General features: G+C 36.9%; 1 protein-coding gene across 3 annotated transcripts in view; it reads right to left on the bottom strand.

The window, feature by feature from the left end:
* LOC100649304 (carbonic anhydrase-related protein 10) overlaps positions 1-27265 on the bottom strand; it is a 230806-nt gene that overhangs the window by 51751 nt on the left and 151790 nt on the right. For all 3 annotated transcript variants that reach the window (XM_012313694.3, XM_012313693.3, XM_012313695.3), the window contains exons 3-4: positions 21721-21857; positions 1786-1977 (exon numbers count right to left, since the gene is read on the bottom strand). In XM_012313694.3, coding sequence (XP_012169084.1) covers positions 1786-1977; positions 21721-21857 — 329 coding nt within the window. The remainder of the gene's footprint in view (positions 1-1785; positions 1978-21720; positions 21858-27265) is intronic.

The raw sequence follows: 27265 nt of genomic DNA, 5'->3' as shown, positions 1-27265 counted from the left end.
GAAACGAGCGTGTTGCCTTCTACACTAATTAAAATCGAGAAGTCGTGGAGGACGGGCAACGTAGCTCGACGATATTCTTTCGCGGTTCGCCGACCGTCCAGGAGATGAGAATTGGGTCGCACGTGGAGAGGGTCTGCTTGCCGGCAGGATGAGCAGGTCGCAGTTAATTGGGTCATCGTCACGTCGCGTTTAACGAATGTTTAATTTGTCTCGTTACGAAGTCGGCTCCGTGATTAATTTCGATTAACTACGCTGTCAGGTTCCTGCGTCCTGGTTGCACCCTTAACCTTGTCCATGATTCGTTGATGACTCTCGTTACGAATATCAGAGATCTCTCTAATATTTTTTAAGCTGTTTTGTACTTTCAACCTAGTGTAGTTAGCATTTTATTTATTTAGGAGTGTTCATTTTAATATTGGGAATATGAAAACTAATAATTGGTACAAAATATGATAGTTTAATTTTAATATAATGGCGTGTTAATTAAATATGGCAATTACAACGTCGAACAGATAGAGTAAAATTTGACAAAATTAGTTTATGGATTTTATTGTACATCGTTTTAATTATTTTCGTAGAACACCCGGTGCCTACATGTCCTGCACACTTTAATTACACTTTCTCGAATTCTAAAGTGGTCCAACCATATGTCATTTGATAATTTACTACCTCGTGTCTTTCTTCATCCCATAGCTCCGACACGCTGTGTGATTTTGAATTTCGTCAGAATGCAATTTTTAGGCAATAAGCAAGAACGACCATGGGACCAGCAACGCGTAAAAAAAAAAAGTGGACAGACAAAAATTGCCTACCATTTGTTCTGTTGGAGCGGCACAGTAAAAAAAAAAAAAAAAAAAGATGAAAACAGGAAACAACTGAATTTACTTTTTCAACGTTAAACTGAAAGTGGGAAGAGAGACACGAAAAAGATTCGTTTCGATGATTTCGATTTCCACATTGAAGCGAAGGCTCATGATGATATATAATTAAAAGCAGATGGACTGACAGATTTTCAACGAGAACCATCAATATTGAGTCGAGAATGATCAACATGGTCAATGTCGGTGAAAAATTCAGTGACTTTAAAATTTTTCGCTTAACAAATAATTTCCCATCGTACGTTAAATACGTTATTCCTAATTTATATTTTATTTTCGTTCGAATGAATTTCCTCTATTTTTCTATTCCATGATTTTATTTTGTACAGAATAAAACAGTGATATTGTTTGAAATTAGATTCGTTTCATAGCTTAAGTGATATGAAATCGTTTCTTTCTCTGTTCTGTTATTTTTTCCTGTTTCTTTTCCCAATTTCATGACCGGATTTTATCAAGTTTCACCGGACTGCAGATATTAAATTCCGCGTACGACCGAAGTCTCTGGAATTTCGACTTTTCAACCGGCGGCCATAAAATTGTTAACGAATTTCGCTACGTTTTGCCCGACATTCTTTTCCGGTTTGTCAAGTGATCATTTTTGATTTTTATCATTTCAATCGTTTCTAGAAAATAGAAATAGATTTCAACGATTTTTGTGCACGAACAATATGTGTTTGCCGGTGTAATATTTAGCTACGGTTTAGGAATATAATATTCTCTCTTCATAATTTTGTACCTTGCATATTTTAATAAATTCTTATAATCACTTTTTTATGAACAATCTTATAATTCTTCTTCTCTGGTAAGTTTTCAGCTAAATTTCATTTATAATAAATATTCTTCCAATGGCAATCGTTCTCGCGAAATGGAATACGCTCGCGTTTAATTTCTTAAACCTTTTACTCACCTCTGCAGGAAAAGCGTAATTGTTAATGCGATGCTCCGATCCGTAATCGTTATCCATTCCATAGTGTATGTAGATCTCTTCGAATTGATAATGATAGGCGAGTGGGCCACCTGTTATATTGACTCGCACCTTCGCTTCCCGATCCGCTCTGAATACTAGGAACTGACCGGTGTTGTATAAATGCCCGGAAACCTGAAAACGAAATCAATTCGAAATCTTACTCGTTGCCGTAATCGATCTACCATTCTATCATTAGCCAACTTGTTGTTAAGGTTCTACTTTAAACTGGATTAAATGTGAAAAGGTGTTGCCTCGACTAGAATGGTCTTATAATGGCAATTCATTATATTTTCAATAAATATTTTAAAATATTCCATTTCTGAAATTCCAAATTACAAATATGATTCAAACGGAATTAAAATAATTACAACCGAACAAAAATGGAAACTAAAGCCACTGTAAACGAATCTGTATGATAAATTAACATCGTTGATTATTTATACTATGAATTTATTAAAACGCACTAGGCAGAAAATTATTCACTGCTGTTTGGATATAAAGTAACATCAACGTATTTAATTATATTCACAATGTAAAATTAACGTAATATTTTTGCAATCTAGTTGTATCCGACCGATTTTATCAAGCAGGAAAAGCAAACACGGTTCCTGGCAAATCAAAATGTACTAAAACCGTTGGAAATGATAGTCGCGTTTGCCATCGATCGAAATCTCGAAAAGGAACGTTTCTTCCATCACTTTCATAACTTTACTGCCTGATAAATTTCTTGTAACTTCGATTTTCCCCCTCTCGTTTCCATATTGTCGACTGGAAACTTTCTCACTCCGCAGCCACAGTTTTCTCGCTCCGTTCCATTTGCTTTTCAACCTAAATATTTTCTACAGTTTGAAATTCGATAAATCCATTTCCACAAGGATACGGTAATTTACGTAAATTTCCATGAAAAATACCTCACGATATTTTAACGGAAAATATAAGTATAAACGTCAAACGAGCACGTTTCCTCTTTCTTCCTGGTTTCGCGTTATAAACCGTAATTACGAATGGCGTTTTCCTTTCATCGAAACTGAATAAAAGTCGCGATGGTAACGCGATGAAAAACCGGGGGCCCGAAGAATACGCCACAGAGGAAAACACGATCCGACGCGAGATGTATAATTAAAATGGCGTAACTCCATTAAGTCTCGCACGAAACGCAATTATCCCATATTACGCGTGCCGCGCAAATCATTTTCATTTAAATCACCGCTACTCCGGGGGAAATTTTCAATCCAGCCGGCGTCCATTGAATTACTAATCGGCGATCTGCGTAAAATTTCGACCAGCTTGTAGCGGATGTGTTCTACAATTCAAGCAAGAATTAACGACCGATTAAACTGTCTTCAATAAACCTTCTTCGATCGGTTTTGTCCAGCACGCTTTAACGCCCGAAACCGTTCATCATGACTCTACTAATTGTTGCATCGATAACTGCTGCTCTCTCATCATTTGTTTATTGATATCTGGTCATTGTGTTTCTGTGGTACTGACATGCCATATAGAATTATTTTCCTGTGTTCACGTATTGCTTTGTTTCGTGTAACCTTTATCTAGAGACAATGATGCTTTCATATTAGGATAGCATCAGATATATATCAAATTTATTTATTTTGTTTTCACGTTATCAATGTGCGCCAAACAAGTGCATTTCCTCTTCCTGGTTCCGTATTATAAAACCGTAATTACGATTTGCGTTTACCTTTCATCGAAATTGAATAAATGTTATCAAATAATTGTTCAAATATTATTAAATAATTATATTTCTCATGATCGTGTATTTAATTGGTTGCAATAGCTTTTACAAAATGACTCTTTTGAGAATGATGCAGGCAATGCAAGTTGTCATATCACGGTATGAGATATACATATGTCAAATATTATTTGAGCACGCTTTGAACGGAAAGTAAAGAAATAGAAAGCTTTGTATCTGTTTCAATAAAATCTTCTCTTTTATCAAGATCACTCGTAGACAGCGTATTGAATTCGCTTTTTTCTTTGTCATTATATAGAAACAAAAATATGGTTTATTTCAAAAACATAATCTAACTTTATATAAATCTCTCTAGATTTCTGAGAAGCATAATAATTAATTTTCATGCAAGGATATTAAAGGATTATTAAAGGATTATTAAAGGATGATGAAAAATTACAGGATGATTATATGCAAGATAAACGAAGAATACATATGTGATACGGAGCAAAGCAGTGGAAGTAGTAATGAACCGTCTTTAGCCAGACATATTACTGTGAATTCATTATGCATGGACGCTACATTCCGAAAATCATTTAAATAGTCCTTTTATTTCTTACGCGTGCATGTATCTTAAAATTAATTACGAACAAATAACATTGTGGAATTAATGTGATCTTTCATTATAATCTTACAAAACAATCAAAGTACCGTAAATATAATCGCTCTACATAAGCTATGTATGTATATGGTTGTTATTTTATTGAACAATTTAATTTATAATGATAAATTAATATTAATTTATAATTTATAATTTATATTAAACACATGATAAAATATTCATTACGAAATATTAATAAAATAGCAAATATAAAGTATTAATTTATGTTAAATATTGTAATGTCCAATGTAAAAGCGTTCCATAACAAGGCTCCATAAATTTTCATTTACAAATTTAATGTCGCTTCCCTTCCAAATTATTTACCATGTAAATTCGTTTTACAATATTCATTAAAATTATCAATAAATGATCTTCTCTTATTTATCTACCACTTCCCTTAACACTTCTCAAACTATTTACTCATCACAAATGTATTGTCATTTTCCTTTTCAAATTATTTACTATACACATTCATACTATAATTTCATTAAAAATTCTATTATTATTTCCCTACATGAATTCCTTACAATTTTTCCTGAAAACTCTTAAGCTATTTTCCCCAAAAAGAAAAGAAAACATATTGTCACTTCTTCCCAATGATTCTCCCGTGATTCCTAATGATAATTGTTCTTCATTGAGGGATCCTTTTTGTCAAAACGACGTTCGGAAGAAAAGTTGTAGAAGTTACAGCTTTTACCAAGTTCGATCGCCAAGATGTTAACTGATACCACGAATACATATGCGGAACAGAGACGAGAGGAGAAAGGGAAGAGTTCTTTGTAACGAAGTTAATGAAGCGGCCTTTTATACACCGGCGTTACCTCGCGGTGTTTCGCAGTTTCGAAGCCGCGTACAAAGCGTTAATTTCGCGTCGGGTTCGTAAGACCGGCAGATGAGCCCTGTGCACGGTCAAGGCTTTACTAAATTTCCTCCCTCCCAAATTCCTAAATTATCTCCTACGCGACTATATCTTGAACTCTGTGGCTCTCATCTTCGGTCTTTTCCACCACGGGAACGTTTCCCTTGCTGGCGACCTTCTAATTAGTACGCCATCAGCAAAACGAAACGTTGGTCGAATTTTCAGATCTGTGAAATCACGTGTAATTCTCATCTTGCTCTTATTAACAGTCGTGTGCCGAATATACATACGTGAGCCGAAATGATGGAAAATAACATAGTGGAGACTTATGAGGCATTTCGTTTCATTTTCATTATTCATTATCTACTATATAGATCAAATATAGATTCGATTCCTTAATCCATTAAGCATAATACCATGCAGATTAAATATAGATTAAATATTCGGTTTCTCTATTCATTAAATGCTACTGATCAAAGTACAGATTATTTAACAAGATAGTTTCTGTTCTTTTTCTTTTTTCCAAAGAAATTTGAGACGAAAGTAGAAAAGTATTAACATGGACTACGTTTGGGTGCAAGATAATTCTGGATTGTGTTTACGGTTATAATTAGATTGCGGATTTTTACGTATTTATTTGAAATGTAATGCCTCATCCTTTCGATCATTTTTAAATACCCAATCGTACCTTTCTAATGTCATACCAAGCTCGAACAAAATATGAGAAAATTCTCATTGGCACGCGTGACTTCTCGTCTCAATCTTACGTTAAACGTCCTCTCCCAACAGAACGTTTTCCTTTGCTAGAACGAGAGATCGGGGTTAGATTGAAACATAAAAATCCGAAGATTACAGTAGTTTCAAAGACACAGAAGTACGTAGATTGTGTGAAACGATTTATTCAAGTCAGAGAAATGTCATATCTTTCTCTAAAATCGCTATCTCAATTAACCACGACACAGCTACGTTATACCAGTCCCATAAATCAAACTTAATCGAGTGAAACGTTCTTCAAATCACGACGCGACAATTAAACGCCACTAAACATAAATATTTCAGAAAATACTCATCACGAAATCCCAAAGCAGGCTGCGCTACCCGAAGGACGAACAATGTTGTTTGACAGGTTCGCGACACGAATTCAGGCTTGCACGAATTCCGGCAAGTTTGGTAGGCCAATTATCGAGGCGGCAGAAACACGGGGGTGGTCAGGGGTGATCCCCTTGATACCTTGGTAATTTCTTCGCGGCAGGGCGGCTGACGGGACAAGGAGAACGTGTTTCGGGAGCTACGAGCAAGAAAGGGCGTGAACTCGTCCCTCTACTGGCGGATAATTGATTAGGCATTTAATTGGACGGAATAGCAAGGCCAGACACTGTGCGCCGTTGTCGCCGTTCTCTCTCTCTCTCTCTCTCATTCACTCTCTCACACACATACACACTTACTGGTTGAGCGAAGAACCAAGGGAAGAGACGAGAGTTAGAGGTTCCGACGAAGTGCAAGACGAGGCCGGGAAGTCCATTTTCTTGTACGTCGCGAGAAGCTGAATTATAGCGTCATCAGTTAGAAATAATGAGGTAACCTCGGGGAGAAAGCAGCCGCGGACGACACGTCGGCAAAAGTCGCCGGCAGATAACTTATTATTTTGCAATAGATTTCCGCGCCTGGCCCTGGCCGAGCTCTATTCCGGCCAACTTCATACGATGTGCCCTGACTCTCTTCCACTCTCTTCCATTAAACATGTCGCCGTTTCCGCTTCGTCGCGCCCGTTTTTCTTTCGCTTCGTTCCCTTCTTTAACCGGTTTATTAAGTTTCCTTCGATTGCCGATGTTTCCTCCAGTAAATTTTATTTAATGCGCGTTAGGTTTCTCTGTTATGTTCTTTCCCTACGCTTCCCTTATTTCCCTTGTTTCCTCAACTTCATCCCTTTCAAGAATTTACTATTAAAAACTTTATACTTTTCGCTTTCGATAACTCTGTACGCTGAATTTGTTATTGAATATACCAGTTTCTGAAAATTCGTTCTATCTCGTTGCCACTTTGACCTTGCTATAATTATGAAATTTTTAATTTTTAATTTTTAATTTGCTTTTCAATAAATAAGGACTGCTAGCCTTACGAGACAAATTTCCATATAAAATACGAACAAAGATATCGCACGTATTAATGACGATTCTTTCATATCTGTTTCAGATCGAAGAAGCTCTATAACGATAAAAAGGCATCAATAAATGAAAAATGATCGAAAACCATCAGCCGAATATTAGAATAAAAATTCGGAATGAGAGCGGGAATAAATCTTACCTCTTCGTCGAGTCTTTTCGACTTGAGCGAATATAAATCCAACGACGCCAAGAAGTAGCATAACTCACCCAAAAGAACATAACTCATTATCCCTCCGATGGATCTCCACCTTTCCGATTCTAATTCGCGGATAATCCTCCCTCTTTCTCCCTCTTCTTTTTCATCCCCCTTTCCATTCTCGGCAACTTCGAACTCGGATCAATGAGGCCGCCGCCGGAAGAAGACTCGCGAGAAGCGGTTCTACGAGGCCGAATCTGCACAAAGACCGTCCCCTTGGTTCTTTCCACAAGACCTCCAAGTTCAAACCCGTCTTCACGAGCCTTTTCGACGCGTTCCACCCTTTTCCTTCGCGAAGGCAACGAACGATAGAAGCAGGAAGTCGTTCAGCCGCTGAACGAACAATCGTCATCGCGAATTCTCCTGAATCGCCGTGTGGCCTCGTGGTTTTGTTCCCCGTGGCGGCGGCTGGAAAATTCACGAGACGAAGAACCGCCACCATTGCGGTATAATCTTCTTCGTTTCCTTTCGTTCGTCCTTTCGTTCGGTGAACGAACTTCATCGGCGCATCGGTGATTAATGCGGCTGGCGAGTTTCTTTTAGCTGAGTTTCGAACATCAAAGGAAAGTTTCGCGCTTTCCATCGATCGAAAGGGCTCGCGGATTCACGCAGAAAGGATTCTTCGCTCTGACGGAGCCGGAATTGTCTCGAGTGTCTCACGGGATTTTGATAGGGTGATGGGCGGTTCTAATGTTACCTTTCCTTCTCATATCGTCAATTTTACTAGCTGGAATTTTGATCTTTCGGTGGGGTGGCGAGAAAGTTATTCGTTGAATTATTGGGTCGGGAAAGTGTGCGTTTATTCTTATCATAAAATTTGTAGATACTTTTAGCCATTTGGATACTTCATTTCCATGTAGCTTGCGACGTATGAACTGTATTTAACATTGTGTTTATTTGCATTCAAATGTAATTGAATTATAACACGTACAAGGAAGAAACGTGTTGTACATAAAATATCAATTAATTCTTAATAAAATGTCAAATTGTAATCCAAAAAGGTGTTCATTTATTACGATGCATAAATATCACTGATAATATTTTCTTCTGTTTGTAAAAGCAATACCATCATTTCATCTCGTAAATCTATACGTCTTTCACTCGATTAAATAAAAGCATCCGATCAACAGAGATCCATTGTACGTAAAATCAAATCAACAGAATTTGAAAAGCTTTGCGACTATCCTCGAAAATCTGCTTAAAGCGTGGCGAAATGCAAATGTTATTTAACGATTATACCTGAGCATCGACAACCAAGATTATATCGCGCCGAGTGAAAAGGAGCCAACGCGGCGCCGGGAATCCCAATTCTTATGGAACAATAGTCTGATCGCGAGTTAATTAACAACCAGCCACTGTTTATACGACAGTTACGACGATTTATATACCGGCCACGTTTCTGGTTTCTCCTGTTAGACTAGAAAGCCAAGAGCTACGATTATTCTCGATGGATAAAGAACGAGGAATTTCGTTCGACTCGAAGAGCACTGACACGCGTATTGCCCTCGCCTGTTATGGCAATCGCTAGCTTTTTGTGGACGATACTGTATACGAAAGCACTTTGTGCATGATGCTATATATCACAGTATTTTCACTCGCATTTGAAAAATAATTGGTTTGCACATTGTTGGAATTGCAGAATATATAGAATTTGTGTAAAAGTATTAGGATTGACAATATATTAATTGGAACAATAATTGTTAAACTGCAGATATTTATGGAAATTCATAGTTTTGGTATAGCTGGAATGTCTACAACAAACAAGAAATCAAGTCTAAAACGCTACTGATTATATCGACAGGAGATATTCGCACAAAGGCGTGGGAATGATAATTAATTCTATTAACTCTGTCTCACTTCTGAGCACAGTCGATTTCGAGGAGAAAATGAAGAAGCAAGCAACGAAACTGACGGACAAGCCCGAGTATTTGCTTGGTCGCGGATAGTTGGCGGTTTATTCGCGAACAATGGCCGTGTCGAAGGGAATTCTCTTTCGCGAGGAAAAAGTAACAATGGCACCTCTTTATTCAGAAAGCCGTTGCCCTGAGTAAACGAGCTCCAGTTCGCGAACGAACGTTTACAGAGTCACAGTATTATCTCGGCGAATACATTCAAATATTCGTTGCTACTCCGCCACGATTTCGCTTATCTGTCTGCTTACAAATGAATATCGAACGAAACGAAACGAGTGTCGTGTTTCTTTCTTTTTCTATTGCGTCGGGGTGCCTTCGTATTTTGTATGGATTTGTCGTGGCTGCTATTGATAAAGTTAGAGGCCAAGAGGCGGAGGAAGTGGAGCGGGTCTGCGTAAGTTCAAACGGATGCCCAGTAGAACAGCACCGCATATGGTCAGACATAAGGGGAATAGGATGGTCTCGTGTATTTCCACGCGAGCGAGTAGAATGCGATCCGTGTACGGTCGGACGGGGACTGAAATAGAATAGGACAGGGCATAACCCGACGAGGATACAAAAGGATATGGATGGAGCTTTCAAATAAATTGTAAGTAACAATTCCTCCCCTCTGCCACCAAGCAGCCCGTGTTCCGGCAAATATTACGCTGTCGTGTTATCGATCATACGACTATCTTTCTGTGAAAATAGCTAAAATTGCATGCTTCCAGTGATCACGCGAGTAACGTGAGTTACAGAAATTAAGCACGGCGTAGATTTCTTACGGATTCTATTTCTGACTCGTCACTTTGATTCGTTAAATCTTTATAGGTAGAATTTTGTTCGTTTACGAGGCTGAAGATTGTAGTTGATCGGAAATTTTTATTCATTTCGATTTCAGTATTAAAGATCGATAACTGAAAGATTCACGATAAAACTGATTCTTCTCTTTTCCTCGAGTTTTTAGATAATAACGCATTCTAGTCGCTGCAACAGTCTGACGATATAGTGGAATTGATATCGTAAAAATAATCTATATCTTGATTTATTGTTCAATGAAAATTAATGGATTCTATAAAAACAGTCTTTATCACGAGCTCCACAATTTCACGATTCAATTGGATACCGCTCAAGATTTTTAATACTCATTCGTTTGATGGCTACGTTACTGGGTCAAATAAAAATAGTCATATTGTATTCGAAATGATTTTCCTATTACAAACAGAAAGTAGCGCGTTATTCAATTATCACAAAAGACGTTACACGGCTCAAAAAAGATTGAAATATACTGCTGCGTACACCGAAGCCAGTTAAAACAACAAAAACATTTCACTGAAATATCTTGAACGTATCTTTACCCCATCCAATCTGCCCAACCAATAAACTCGCCAGTAACACCGGAACTGAAAAATACAGGCAGGAGAATCCCTATAAAACGTTCCTCTGGCCGGTTCACAAATTCCACCTCTCGAACGCGTTTCTGCCGTCACTTCGGTTCATCGAATTTTTGTCAGGGCCGGGAAAGAGTCGAGGGTGGAAAGTCAATAAACTCTGAATTCCGTTTCTCCAACCGAACAGAAATATTTCAAAACGTTCCCGACTAACACAACCATCCTGGGTCACATACGAAACGAGTCACGATGATCGGAAGTCCAGACGTTCGTGGCTCGTGTCCCAATCCACGGAGAATTAGGATTCTCTTCGAATCGGTTCGGTTTCGATCGCGAAATTACGCTGTCTGACAATTTTGGGATCGCCTAGCGAACGACGAATCCGGTTGAAACTGGCGGAAACGTGCACATGGGTGAAGATCAAAACTAGGACTGCATGTAGGGTGGTTGAAGAGGGATGAAAAAGGGCAGAGGGAATGGAATCAAGAGAAAAGCACGGAGGAACCTCGGTCGAAGACGTACGTTCGACTCGGCAAGTCGGTGGTTCGGTGGTTCGCCCTATTGTTTAATTTAAGTGCCAAAGTTTAAACCAGGTTAAACGCCGTATAAATTCACGAGGTACATGAAACCACCCTTCGACTGTTCCTTTTGCCCTTCGCGTATACCTTTCGTGTCCTAGGAATAGTGGGTGTTGTAAGGGGGATTGGTGAGGATACGAAATGGACCGAGGGATGTATTTAAATAACGCTGAAACTAGATGTGACGTCACTGCGGCTTCCGGCTCGGGTAGTTAAGGCTGACGATAGTTAAGGCTTTTATCCGGTTTTTCACTTTGCTATTCGCTATTGGATTATCCTCTGCCGACTACGGACATTTTAAATCGTTGCTGAATCGGGAGAAGGTTTAGGTTTCCTCGGGATAAAGTTTTCAGTTTCTAAAGCGAAGCGAATTGTTTTACGAAGCTACCGTGATTATGTAGTTGATTATGTTTCATATACCGTCTGAAGAACAGTAGATGGGATATAGTTAAATAGAAGAGACACTTTATAATTTATAATTATTGATACCGTACTGCAGCTGGTACCGGAAATCAAATCTATTAAAATACCAGGTTTCAGGGATTTTGTTTTGGCAATTTCATAAATGTATTATGAAAATACAAATAAATTAATTAATATGTAAATATAATGAACGCAATGGTATGACAATACTTTTTGTAGCAACTGTATTTACGTATAAAGTATAGTAGTTTATGTTCAAATTTTCCAAACGTTACGTTGGTGTGCAGTGTTCGGTATCCGCGGGAGATGGCAAATTATCCTTGGATTATTAATGCGACAAGTCTCGCGTGTCCGCGGAATTAATGGGCTGTTTAGAATATTAATTTCTAAGGAAGTACCGCGAAACAGGCCCAAATGGATCTGGCCTGACGCATCCCTGTAATGTAACTATTAATCTTCCGGGTAGAAACGTGCATGTGCAGTCGAGAACCGCGTGACAAAGGGCAAAACCTTGATACCCATAACTTGTCTCGGTGTATTTCGTCCTGTTCTGTTCCCACTCTGAATTACGGTTACACCAACCAAGAGATAATCGTATCGGACTGTATACGAGAGTAAATTGTTCGACAAAAATACCGATTCCAGACTTTATTTAAAAGTAGACAAATTTACTCTAGTTTTCGTAAAATATGCACGATTTGTTTTCATTGATATAGCTCGGTAAGACATCGAATGATTTTATGATTTTTCGATACACTCAATGTTTCTGATATGTATTAATAATATGCAATAAAATATATATACATATACAGTGGCGAATAAAGGTATCGTTGCACAACAATAATTTTTCTATAAAATCTTTTCCTATATAAATCTAATACGAAACGTACGAGGTGAAATGTCTTACCCTTAAAGGCACGAAGCGTATTATAATTGAGAATGGTACGACGTAGATTAACCCTTAACTACTATTATGAGGTGTTACAATATCGCAAACGTCGTAAACACTGGCATAATTTCCCTTTCAAGTAGCATGTGACACTAAATGTCTCAGTTATCTCGAATAACATCGAGCCTTCTAACGATACGATATGACTGTTTTATGGGAATTTGGATTACAATTGTTCTATTCAAGTATTTCAAAGTTTCACCAAGAATTAGCTTTATAGTAAGTAGGCTGTTTCTCGAAGTTAGAAGTCGAATAAAACTCTAACACAGTTGCTAAAGTTCCAGAAGACTTCCAAGGTTAATGTTTATACAACATTCCGTAATACCTTAGCATCCTACACTGGCAATTAATAATTCGCTGCTGACAATATGAAAATTTCTGAAACCATGTTACTTAAAGAAAAACAATAACTTTCGTCTCAGCAATCCAAACTTCATCTCGCATTAGCGTTCACGATACAATTTCAAACGCAATTCGAAATCCGCAGAACTCTCGAAACAGTAGTTTCAGAAAAATCCACGCAATATTTAGAAGTTTTTGGCTGCGACTTCGTTGTCGAAGGGTCGAACGAAATTTCTCGTGGAATTTCCACGAGCAACGTTTCATCTTTATGCAGAGTGTTTCGGTAGGTTGAAGAGTCCGAGGGGGATGGGTGGTTTGCGAGGGGTTGGCACGAAAAGAAACGCGCATAGTTCGAATTTGTCGGGCAGGACACAAAGTGCCTTCCACGGAAATGCCCGTGAAAAGGTTTAAACGCGCACCCGAGGGATCGTTTGCTCTTCCTCTCTCTTCCCATCTTCTTTCCAACCCCTCGAATCTAACCCAACCCCCCGATGCCAACTTCCCGGAGCCGGAGTCAATCTTCCCAGGCGCAAGTAGCCGCGTTCTCACGAGGCAAGCTCATCGGATGCATTCTACGCTTTGAAACGAACCATGGTTTGGGTTCTGTTCATTGTTTGGTCCACCCTCGAATCATCCCCTCCAACGTCCAATCGCTATCCTCCAAAGGCACAAAAGCGCCTAAAGGGAACAGGTTTCCAGCGTTCTTCCTCATCTCCCGACTCGCATCGGTTAGCCGGCGTCACACGTGTTGTTTAAGTCAAACAATCGATCATTCGCGAAAAAGGAACACTTTTCGTTTCGTTATTATCAGGAATTCGTGCTCCTTGATTTATTTCTTTCTTTTTTTGGTTGCTTCTTTTTTCCTTTGGGAGTGAAGATAAATTGACAAGGTGCTTCTATTGTGTTTGAAGAATGATTTGGTTAGCTGTTTTTTAAGTTTCAAATCGACGGATAATTTTTAGAGGCGTTGCTGTTGGAGGAATGAGTTAGTTGATTTGCGAATGTTAATGGGTTTGTAAATTTATGTCTTGAGTAACAAAATCAAATTTTTGTCACGCTTTAACAAAATTCGGTCTCCATAGGATCAAATTTTTAAAATACAATCAGTAGTAGGAAAATATGTCTATCAATTTTCGAAAAGGAAACAACTTTTACAAAGGAAATTAAAACCAGAACCAGAAACATTGTGTTAACCAAAAACATTCATAATTATAGAATTCGAAGTTACTCGATTCTACTCCTTACGGGTATAAACATGATATAATAAATCTTCAACAGATACGATACGACTCGTAAAACATTAGGAACCCGAGTGGCAAGTTATGTAACTCGTTTTTCCCTAAATAAAATAAAAAATTTTCTCAACGATCTAAGATTTTTCCATCGAAAATCAAAGCTTAAAACAACGAAACGTACCGCGGAAATATACCGTGCGCGATTCAAAGTCCTACGAAGAAACGCTTCAATTATTTCATTAACGGGTGGCTGACCCGCTAAGAAACAAAAGTCTCGAACGTTTCGCAGTTCTCGGGAAGAAGTATCGCAACACCGTGGATGATGGAGCGGTAGGCGGAAGCGAAACTCAACCGCGGCCAGAAAGGAAAAGAAACGAAGGGAAAAAGAAAAGGGAGGAAATACAAACGACTCTCGGCTAGGGCTTTAAGGCTGGCGACGAGTGTTTGCACGAAAGCTACTTCGCCAAGAGTGTTATTGTTTGATAAACTCAAAAATGACGCGCCTCTAGTTCGTTTGAAGTCCCGCGGTTCGCGAACTGCCGGGAACAATGAAGTCCCTCAGAAGAGGAAACCAACGAAGTCGTTTAATCATCGAGCTACCAAGTACCTTGGCTTTGCGTTATTTTTATTGGCTGCTGTTTGCTGTTTATGTAAGAAACTTTTTCGTGCCCTTTCATTTCTCTGTTTTCTTTAGATGCATTACTCTGCGAATTGCAGTTGAGTTTGTTACATTTTGCGCGGTTTTAATCACAAAACTTCGATTCTCTCCTTTCTGTTTCGTCCTTGTACGTTTATACAAATTTATATTCTTATGGATATAATTAAAAGAAATTAAATCCAGGTAGAAAATTTGTTTGCAAGAGTATATTTATAGCAATCATAAAATTAAACAATCAGTTATCCACTACATTGATAAACCTTAATATTTCACGGGACATTTAACGCTAATTATATGTATTAATTTTTTACTAAATGTCTATTTGTAGTAAATGTGCTGTAACTTCATATACATTTTTCGGTTGGTGTAAAATTTTACTAGTATAATCGTGGTACTCGTATTTTATTACAGTATCAATGAAATATCAAAAAGTCTTAATATAATATATCGATAAAAATTGTCCACTTTATCAATAATATCTACATCAAACTAAATTGCTATTTGTTGTTGCTACTCGTCTACATGTATATCTAAAATTATCAAAATTTCTATCTAATTCCATTTCCAAGAAATTATAAAATCTGGGAAAAGGAGAAGCAATACGAGCTCCGCTCAAGAGCCAACCAGCCATTTCTCTGAGCCTCTGAGAAATAGACAGTCTAAAGGAAGTTCCGGTCATGTTCGGGCTGAGCTTCGAATCGGGACTTCTGCTCACGTGCCGGCAATCACCGTGTCAGCTGAGGCGGCCACGTGATTCGTTTCTATCGTATCCACGGTGCGATTAGAGTTAGCACGTTTCGCGTAACAAACGAAAGGTTTCGCCTTTGAGACCGTAGCCAGCACAGCTTTCGCGAAAATCGGACAAAGCGCACGTGGTCAGTGTTTCGCGCTATTCACACGGTGGAACCATCACTACACGACGCTCAAACGGTCATGGAACTTTCTTTGAATAGCAACGAACTCTGGCGAAAAATGGAAAGTCTTTTATTCCCGTTGTTTATTTCATAAAACTAGTACTTTTTAACGTACAGTTGTCGGAATGATCAAAACCAGTAATTTGTAATTTTTCATGAAAATTTTAGAAATCTATAAAGCTGCAATAGTTGGAGATTCGAACTATTTTTTGTTATTTCGCATACTTTTTACAGTTTAGTTGTTGTATATTTTGTATATTACAAATATGTAGATACTAGAAGATCTTAATTTGTAACGTTTTAAGTATATGTATAGTTTTACTGCGATGTATCATAATTTCATATTGAATAGAAATAATTTATTAAATCAATCAACTATCCATTCAACTATCCATGTGTACAATTCGTTAGTTTTTCAAGAAAATTTTGGAAAAATAATTCCAACGTTAACAGCAATTATTTCCGAATTACGATAGAATTGTCGATACTTTGTCACGAAGATGCACGTAAAAACGATCAAGGGAACTACGATTAATTTTAGAAAGGTTTCGGCAAAATCGAATTATCTCCGTAAATTGCTCATTCCAGTTCTGTTTCAAATTATCGGTCTTCGCTTCGATTCGCTAGATTTATACACCGTCAAAGTTTCTTACCTACTTTTTAATTCAGTTCTTCGCTCGATTCAGTTTTACGGCTCTCAATCGAAATTACGTATTAATTACTTTGGAAACTTTCGCATGCTTTTCCAACGTCATTGTAATCAACAAGCAGCTCGATATTTTTCGAACAAATCGCTGTCGATCTGGCATATATTGTTACGTGAACAACGATACATTTGCATGTTAATATGAATTCGGCGATTTTATTTCGGCGTTGTTCAGACGAAATTGACGATTGTAATTAAAAAATACGAAATATATTAATACGCTATATGTTAGTTGCGTCTGCTGCAATGGAAGATGGTTACTATAAACACCATCGCGAACGATACCGAAGCTGGCTATCGATGCGCATCGAGTATTGAAAAATTGGATGAAATTAAAAATTCACATTGGACGTGGACAAATTTATCAGCACATTTATATCTCTAATCTTAATTCCTTTAACGATCGACGTTATCGTCCAGTCGTTTAATTCAGGACGAGAACACTTAGGAATTTTTTCATATGAAATTGTCTATACTATAAATAACAAGTTATAGTAAATGAAAAGATCAATTTCAAAAATTGTTGGAAAATATATAAAAAAAAATGTTTATCCTAAATATAGGACGACAACACTCACGAACTTCTTTCTGTACATAAAATTATTTATGCTACAAGCACGATAATAAGTTATAGAAAATAAAATAATTGCACAGCTTCAAAAATTTATTATAATTATATTTAAATCATCTCGATCAAACAATTTCCAAGAACGAGACCATTACGAACTTGTTAACAAAAGAGTGAAATTCCTTTCGATTGCGATAAATATTTTATAGCGTTACATCGGCCACTAAATTTTCTCCAATTTAACCAAACTGCTTTCGTGGAAATCAGTAATAGAACGCGTCAGTCTCTCCTAAATATTCTTTGGCTCGTGTCGAAGTGTATCGACGTTTATTCCACGGTGGATACAAGCAGCCTTCGCCAAGCGATTTCCATAAAACAATTTCCGCAACTGCACTTTCGCGTCCTAGACGAGTAGACGTGGAATTCTCGTGTCGCGTTACGTCACGCGAATACGCGATAAAGCCATGCATCCAAGAGGGAAACTACAAGAAATAACGTTGTTCGACGAAAGCAACGTTAATCGATCGATCCTCCGAATAAAAGATCTTCGAAAGGTCTTCTATTCTATGAATACTTTATTTGATAAAGAATTATATTCAAAGTTTGATAAATTCGAGAAATGATAGTGAATTACGGTCCCTCGAGGATCAACCGGAAATTTATCGCGACGACGTGGCCTTCTTGCGAAAAATTATAGCAAACGTCACTTGGTGGAATTCTATGTGTAAATATAAGTGCTTTATACCGTTTTATTACTTTGAAATTTATTTATGAAATTAACGATTTAGATAAAGAATTTGTCATTTTTATAATTATTAGAACATTCGTTGGTAAGTCAATTCAATGGCTCGCTAATTAAATTGAATGGCCTGTTGAGAGATTTTAAAGCTGAGATCTGGAGATAGAGATGTCGAGACTAGCAGGGTTAATAACGATAACGAGTTAATATCATTACAAGGCCATCCTGGATTTGGCTGCTTTCTATGAAAGCTTCGATCGCAATACGCATTCATAGCTTACGTTCGCAGTACGTTACATCTTTTAACGTAGTATCTTGGGATTATAATACATATCTCTATTTCGATACTAAATCGTCACACGTGTGTTTTTCCTTTTTTACATATTAATATGGGAAAAATATATTGCACAGCAAGTAGAATAAATAATCGCTATGGTCAGACACAGTGTGTGTAATATACAATAAATCGAATGAACGAAATAATTATAATAAATTTATACACTGCAGTATAAATATTTCACATCAAGTAGAATAGTCGTTTTCTGGTCAGACAAGCCATACCTCAGTGTCTATAAAATTTAATTTAAAATTTAATGCTAATATACCCTTATCTTCGATATATTTATTACATTACCTTCGAAATATTCTATTAACAAATTAAAATCTCTTTTTCTATAAACTACAGAAATTTTCCTCCTGAAAAATTTGATTACTCGAATCTCATTATTCACTATATTAATCTTACAAGTAAAACCCTTTTCCCACTAGAAAACCAATATCTATTCGATCTTTCCGAACGTATCGACAGTGTCTACGACATACAATCGCACAACAGTGTGTTGTCGAGCCGTTAAACAAATTGCTTCGCCATCTAAAGGGAGAAGAGATACATCAGCTCGACCGTTGCAAGGATTCTTGCAAATTCCAGCTCGCGTTTGAAAAGTGGAACTCCAATCTTTCCCTCGATGAATATTCACCTGGCAAAGCAAACAATCGCCTTTCCCTCTTTCTCTTACTTTTTCTTTTTGATCCTGCCGCGTTCTTTCGATCATTTGAAAACGTTTCGTGCAATGCACGTAACACATTCATAAAAATGTTCTATGACAAACGTTCAAATATTTTCCAAAGCCATTGAAAGCCGATGAATAGGAAAATATTTCGAGAACAAAATTCCACCCTCACCGTCCTCGATGCCTATGTCCTCTCATTAATTATGGTTCGACGATTAATCAAGCAGTGGCTCGTCGTTGTTCGCAAGTCGCATCGGCGAGATTTACAATATTTACGTGACTCGTCACGGCGCATCAATTTCACAGCGGAAAATGGGCCCCGCGTAAATCGGCCGCCGCGTTAATTTCCACACATGCAATCCACGCGGCGGCTGCTCGATAAAACCAGCCCGACGTAGCGAACAAAAAGCGGAAGGGAAACGAATGACGGTGAAACCGAGCCCCCATAGCCCGGCACACCGTTGTTATCTTCGCATCTGCGAAATCAATGACCGCTTTTTTTCCATTTACCTCGCGGTAGATACTGATATCGCTTGATATGCGTGGATGAAGTTTGTTTCGAAGCGAATCTTTAGGATAAAATTAAGTCGCGATTGTGATGTAAATTGTAACAGCGAAATATGCCACCTTCTTTCAAAATAGAATTAACGTTTACTAGTGACATTTTATAAATCGCGATTTTCGAGTCATTGGTACTAATACATTCTCTCGTATGCAGTGTTAACAGATTTGATAATAAAAGAAATTAAATTTCATTGATGAATTTGATAAGCTACAGACTATTTGATCATTGTATTTAACGTAAAATTGTACGATTGTAAGGTAGAAGGTCATAATCTACGAATTGACGCTGGGAAAAAATGGGGAATTTTAGAATTTTTTAAGATATTTCCGTGGCCTCAAGAAACTAGTGTCACGTTGTAATATGTGATCGTTTTATTGATCAAGCGAGGTTGAGATTCAGATGAACATCCTACGGATGAATCTCAGCATGAGGGTTTTGAGAGAAGTTTCATGTGGAATTCGAAGCCAGAATTTTCTTTTCCTACTGTTTCTCGATGTTCTTCTATACATAATTGAATTCATAAAATTGATATCGTTTTCCCGATATTTCGAAATGTATAATACATGCGTCAGAATAATATCAATGACTATATTACGTTTTTGTTTCAATTATTATTAAAATCAAAGACTATTTTAAGAGCAAAGAGATTTAAATTAGATTGTGAAGTAACAATTATTTCAATTTTAAAGTCATACTATCTATGATATTTAATCAGGAATGTCAAAGAAGTCTAACGCTACATATTAAAATCAGTGATTATTTTTAGGGTAAAAGAGAATTAGCACGATTTCACGCGTAGCGAAACTGAAGAACGAATAAACGTTTAATTAATCGAAGATTATTATTTTCGCGGTTTTAAGGTATCACGAGCCAATAAGACGAACGTTAAACAGCCAGATTGGTAATTAATGGATATATTATCGAACTAACGAACTCCCTGGCGTGGTGAAAAATGGATAGAGAGAAAGTGGAGAACGGTCCAGAGTGAATTCAAAATCCATTACTAGCCGGCGACAGCTCTGGGAATAGCCGCGGCGTAGCTACTCACGTTCAACCGAATGCGTCTCCCCGTGATATCAGTCTACCCAGTCAAATAAATCATCCGAAAAATGTTAATTTTCACTTGAATCTACTTCACGTATCTGCGACGCGTCGAACCAATCGCTGTCTGATGTGTTTTATTTTTTTAACCTGAGGTGGTATTTGTGAGTTTCGATTAAGACGAACGCCATTCTTTTTTAGAAATTTTCCTACGTTTTCTTTTAATTCATACATATATTCTGTTCCTATATTTTTCTTTACTTGTTATTATTTCCATTTTCATTAGTCTTTTGTGTTTTATCTTATTTAAGATAATATCGCCTATTTACCATTTTACTTCGAAATTTTCAGATAAATTTATTTTATAATTTAAATTTAAATCCATTTATGAGTTAACGTTTAATCGCTTTTTTGTTGGATTTAACTATTATAAAATATTTTTAAAGTATGAAATATTTAGGAAGAATCCCCTGCTGGGGATACCAATCGATACTATGAAATTTATAACTTATTTAATATACGAGATCCCCAAATGGGGACTGTGAAAGCTAATATTATTTTGTTTCTATACGTGTCATTATTATTAATTTTATTATTATTCCGTGGTATTTTAATTATACTGTCCCTCTTTGAAACGCTGTTATAATTAATGTATTCTTTCCTAGATTAATATGCTCGTACAATATATTCCATTTTTGTATTAACGTTCCCGTTCCTTTTATTCTTCCCCAAATCTCAGATTAAAATTATTTCTGCGTTGTTAAGGGATAAAACTAGATATCTTATGACCGTTAATAAAATGTAAAATGTTTGATCCGAAGAAACATTTCAATTGACTTTTTCATATACATACAAATAACAGAAATAAAATGAACGAAACTAAATGAAAATAAATAAAGAATGAAAATAAATGAAATGAAATGATTTGATATTAAGATAACTAATAATACATCTTAAGTTCGAAATTATTAAATAATTGTAATATATAAATATAGTATAAGAAATAATATAATATATAAATAATATCATTTTAATAATAATACAGATCCCAATTTTGACGTTAGATATGAATTATATCAGAACGTATAATACTAAATAAAGTAAATATCACGAAGAGAGCATCATCTCCATTGAAACAAAGGCGTGACGATAGAAATTTCTGTCACGAATCGACTTGGTATACAATCCTTCTTTACTTTTGAATACACGAGCTTACTCAAAAGTCGAAGCACCGCCAACGAGGAATAAAAAGAGAAGAAATAAAGGGACATTGAAGAACACTGGATAAATTACCTTGTGTTTGTCGACCGACACTGGTCTCAAGTGGCGGTCGAAGAGAAGCTTGTCAGGCTCGATGTTGATAGGACTCTGTCGTCTTCCTTTGCTGCACAAATACCACTGGGGGTTTATCAGACCCCAAAACGAAGGTCCTGCAAACAAAGTGAAAACATGCATACATTAACGATTTTCCCTGATTATCTTTTACAAGCAATTTTTTTACTTTCACCATGCCGTACAAATTAAATCGTTCTTTCGCAATCTTAAAATTACTTTCAGAATTACCACGGTCGCTAGTTTTCAGAAATAACGAGCATGTTATTTTATCAAATACACCACTGTTATTTGAGGAATGTTACAACTGGCTCTCTTACAAAGTTCCACAAAGGTATAATGTAAATTCACGTTTCATTTACGTACCGACGTTTGAAATTTCAAAAATTTCCAATTAAAATTAATTAATCGTTCTACCCATGAAAATAGATCGAAATGATTTACGATCATCGAATTATTACAATCAGTGAAAGACAAGCGGTTTTTCCCCATAAGTTTCTTTATCGCAAACAAATGATACAAGAAGTAATAAATTCTAAAGTAAATCTAAGAACATACTGTTCGTAGATCATTTTCCTCTACTTTCCCATTTGTAGATTAATACTGACTTCTGACTGGTCGTAAATAGAGAGATCATAACATCCAAGAGATTGGTAATCCAATCAATCAGTTAATTTCCGCGACTAACAAGTTGAACGTAAAATATTTTCCAAACGAAGACTATCACTCGTATCAAACGTCCCCTCCTAAATCTTCTTTCTAAAAACAAAAAAAAAAAAAAAAAGAAAAAAACACAGTCTTTTGAAAGAGTCGCAACTGCAGCTATCAACGCGTTATCAGGTGATGTTGAAATTGGGAAAGCGTTTCGATAACGCCGCGTGGACATCGACGAAACAATTTTTTTCCGGCGGTTTCCAATTTTCCCCGGTTCCAAGTTTGGCGAAGTTCACGGGTCGAAAAACCGCGACAGTGGCTATCCCAGGCGGCCGCGAATCGTCGTCTTGTCGTCTGTCAGCCGTTTGAAAATTTGAAATTTTTATAATTTCAACTTTTCCGTGTGGCCTGCGCCGGCGTAGCCCGCCTTCGGAACCTTACCAGTTCGCGTCAACTTTTATTCGGTAAAAGGGCTTTCGAACTCGTTTCGTAGGGCGACACGAACCAACAGGGAGCTCTCCCTCTTCCTTCTCTTCATCTTCGGCCCGTTTCCGCTCGCATTTCCCGCCGTCTCCTCTGAGAAATTTAACTTTCTTTTCGCGTGGATCGCGAGGATCGATATACCAAGAACGTTCCAAGTAACGAATCCTTCCTTCGTGAATCTATGGGTTAACCAAGAGGAATGATCTCGTTTCTCATCTGCATCAGGCTCCTTTGCTGAACTTCTCAACAAGAAGCAGCGAGAACTGTTCATTGTTATAGGGTTTTCATTATGTAAGATATGATGCATATTATTTAATTTTAGGGAAATACGTCATCTTTTGTCCGCACATAATTGCAATAGGCGCCGTGTTAAAGGTCAGTAACAATTATACGATAGAAAAAATTTACGAGATTGTACGCTATGCAACAAATGAGAAAAAGAATCTTTTCTTTTTTCAATTTAAGGACATATTCTCGATATGATGCTAATTTAGTTGATATTAATATTTTTTTCAATACCGATTCGTAAATATCAATTTTTGAAACTGTTGCACGAATCCTCGTCTCCTCTTCAATCAGAATAAGCATAGAAACTTCAAAGAGCTAAATATCTCCTTCAGATTATAGCTCGTACTTTACCCATCATTTCACCAAACATTTTGAACTTTTGCCTTCAAAAGTATGTCGTTCAGGGACGAGTACATAAATGATTTAAGCGATATAAGCTTTCAAGTCAGAGAAATTGCTTTGCTACGAAAATGTGCTTTCATGGAAAAAATTCTACTATGGTCTTTCCTCTGTGGCATTTCAGAGTAATAAATTAATTGCCATATACAAGACCATTTGCGTATTGACTAATAATTTGAACAGTCACGGGTAATTTGTCATTTATGATACAGCAAGTCTTATAATTAGAACAATTAAATTTTTACACGTGATCGTAATTCGACGAGTACTATAAAATTAAAAAATAACTATAAAGGAAGCAATACAAAGAACAATACAAAAATAGCGAATCTTAATGTACGCAAAATTTGAACAGCCACGGACAATTTGTCATTTATAATAGAGCAAGTGTTATAATTAGAACAATTAAATTTCTACACGTGATCGTAACTGGACGAGTACTATAAAATTAAAAAATAACTATAAAGGAAGTAATACAAAGAACAATACAAAGATAGCGAATCTCAATGTACGCAAAATTTGAACAGCCACGGACAATTTGTCATTTATAATAGAGCAAGTCTTATAATTAGAACAATTAAATTTCTACACGTGATCGTAACTGGACGAGTACTATAAAATTAAAAAATAACTATAAAGGAAGCAATATAAAGAACAATACAAAAATAGCGGATCTTAATATACGCAAAATTTGAACAGCCACGGACAATTTGTCATTTATAATAGAGCAAGTCTTATAATTAGAACAATTAAATTTCTACACGTGATCGTAACTGGACGAGTACTATAAAATTAAAAAATAACTATAAAGGAAGTAATACAAAGAACAATACAAAGATAGCGAATCTTAATGTACGCAAAATTTGAACAGCCACGGACAATTTGTCATTTATGATAGAGCAAGTGTTATAATTAGAACAATTAAATTTCTACACGTGATCGTAATTGGACGAGTACTATAAAATTAAAAAATAACTATAAAGGAAGCAATACAAAGAACAATACAAAGATAGCGAATCTTAATGTACGCAAAATTTGAACAGCCACGGACAATTTGTCATTTATGATAGAGCAAGTGTTATAATTAGAACAATTAAATTTCTACACGTGATCGTAATTGGACGAGTACTATAAAATTAAAAAATAACTATAAAGGAAGCAATACAAAGAACAATACAAAGATAGCGAATCTTAATGTACGCAAAATTGATATGAACGACGCCGAATCTCTCGTTAGTAGTCGTTAACATGGGAACTAAAACGACCATAGTCGTGGTTGAAGTATCGCGCGTCTTTTCGTTTAAAGCACGATACAATTCCGCCGCGTTCTCCATCTTCCATAGTTCTGACGTCTATGATATTAACGATCCGACGCGTCGTAAGGGTAAGTAATAAATTATTGCTCGTATAAACAACTCGTATAACCGACGCCCCAGGCACGTCAGCACGGGAATTTGCCACCGTGACGGCACGCGACGTTGCACACAAAGAGAATCTTATACAACGATCCATACACGCCGCGCGGTTTTCCAGCAAAGTGTTCCGTGATACTTTCTCATCTTCATTTAATGCATAATAATTCAGAATATTCGCGGCGACATTGTTGGCCGATCCACAGTGAAAATTTCGTCCCTAACTAAAGATCCCTCGTGCATTCGGATGGTACACAATAGCAATTAATAATAAAGCTTTAGCAAAAGATAGTTTTAAGTCGGTTTTACGACGCGGACGTGATTTCCCTGCTGCTTCTCAGTTTCAGATTTTCCACAACGTATTTCGTTCTAGCCTCGTTTATAGCCAGTAGAATATTTCATTTTGGAAAATTCGGTGTTCCTTCTTGCACCTCGATAACAATTGCCAATTTGGATTTTGTCTAAGCTAGCTGACGCTTCAATATCTCGCGGACATATTTTAATTTTAATTTTAATTAAATTTCTCCAAAAATCCATTTTCTCGAGTCTTTTTCCTTCTGATCGTGAATTTAATAAACTCTAACGTATATTCCGCGCTATCAATTCTTCGACAATCATCTTTATTCAAACACAACTACGTGGTTAATTTCCCTATTAATTAATCTCCGATTGCCTCGTTCACCCCTTTCTAAATCGCGGAAAACCTCTTAACAGCAGCCCTATCATAGCCTGCTCGTTAAAAGAAACATTTCCGAAAACGATTCACCAACGATCGTTGTACAACGTTTCACGGACGATTCTTTTTGCCGTGTTAATGAGAGGGGTGCGATAACGATAGCGAGACACGCGAGTGCAATTAAAAATTACGGGGTCAATGCCGATACACACAGTCGCGTTTTTACCACAATGCGATTGTTATTCGTGTGTTCTCGCCTTTATCATCGACATATCGACGCAATTAACCCCTTTTGTTCCACGATTCTCACCCTCGAATGGCCCGTTACAACCCCTCTTCTTCCACGATCGGCTTTCTCTTCGTTCCTCTTTCACAGGGTGAAAACAGAAAAAATCACTGGTATTTTTTTTCTAGTTTATCTGGACTCGTTGGGAATATTTTTGGGGGAAGAACATAGCCGTAAATTTCGCGAATGATAACAAACGACTCGTTGAACGCGTCGCTGCGTGTTATAGTTTGTTGGAAGGGAAATGCGCATTTAACGATTTTGTTGGTAGAGTGCTTGTAAATGTTCCCGTTTCAGCAATCTCGCGCACTTTTTTTTTAAAGGTTTCTCGTCGAAACAGGATTTTCAGTTAATTTAGTACCGGTGCTTTTCAAGTTGTTAACATTTCCCGAGCTCAACCGGTTTTTTTATACGCTCGTATCAAGTATCATCATCGTTAAATCGGTGGAAAAGTTCATCTCTTTCGCCTTTGAAGTTGAACCCAGGAATTAAAAGTGAACAACTAGTGAAATGATAAAATAAATACTTAAACCTGCATACTACATGTTAAAATTAAGTGAATTAATTGTATATTATCTTTTCGACATTTCTTTTTTTTGGGCGGGGGCAGGGATTTTTTAAAGTTTTCTTATTTAAATCTCTAAATACATTTAGATACGTATCACAGTGTATAGATATGCTGGGATAAATCGATGTTTATGATGAAGAAAGATCTATTTCATAAAAAGGAAGATCAATTACATAGTTGGTTCTAGCATATCCTATTGTATAAAAGAAGTGTATGGCCAAGCACGTTTATTTTACTGTTAATACAAATGCAAGTAACTTGCCTATTGGATAATGTTTAATTTATTAGAACTGCAGGTCCATATGGAAAATATGTAAAGCGAAATATTAATTCGTCTCGTGCTCCAATTCTTCGTTCGTACGTGTCGACCATTAAAATGTAAAATTATTATGAGCCAGAGGGACGAAATAGCGTGTCGGTGAGTAGAGAGGACAGATCTCTCCACAATGTACATATTCATAGGTAAGTAAACAGATATACGAAACGAAACGCATCGTGCGATAGAACAGTCGAGTAATTTGCAATAAGGATGTTGATCCTGTATTGCGAGCTTGTTTCAAATTCCCAGCATTTGGTACAGCTCTCCGTTTATTCTGTGTTATGTAAATGAGAACTGCGATCGGGAAAATTTTTACATTCGCGCGGAAAGTAACCAGTTTTCTTGGAAATTATGCTTTATTACGAGATGAAAACGAAAGAAACGATACGATATTCGCCAATATCTGTTACCATGTTCTATC

Source organism: Bombus terrestris, chromosome 11 (genome assembly GCF_910591885.1).
Source record: "Bombus terrestris chromosome 11, iyBomTerr1.2, whole genome shotgun sequence".
Lineage (NCBI taxonomy): Eukaryota > Metazoa > Arthropoda > Insecta > Hymenoptera > Apidae > Bombus > Bombus terrestris.
The sequence above is the reverse complement of the archived record's forward strand: the minus strand, read 5'-3'. Positions and strand labels throughout refer to the sequence as shown.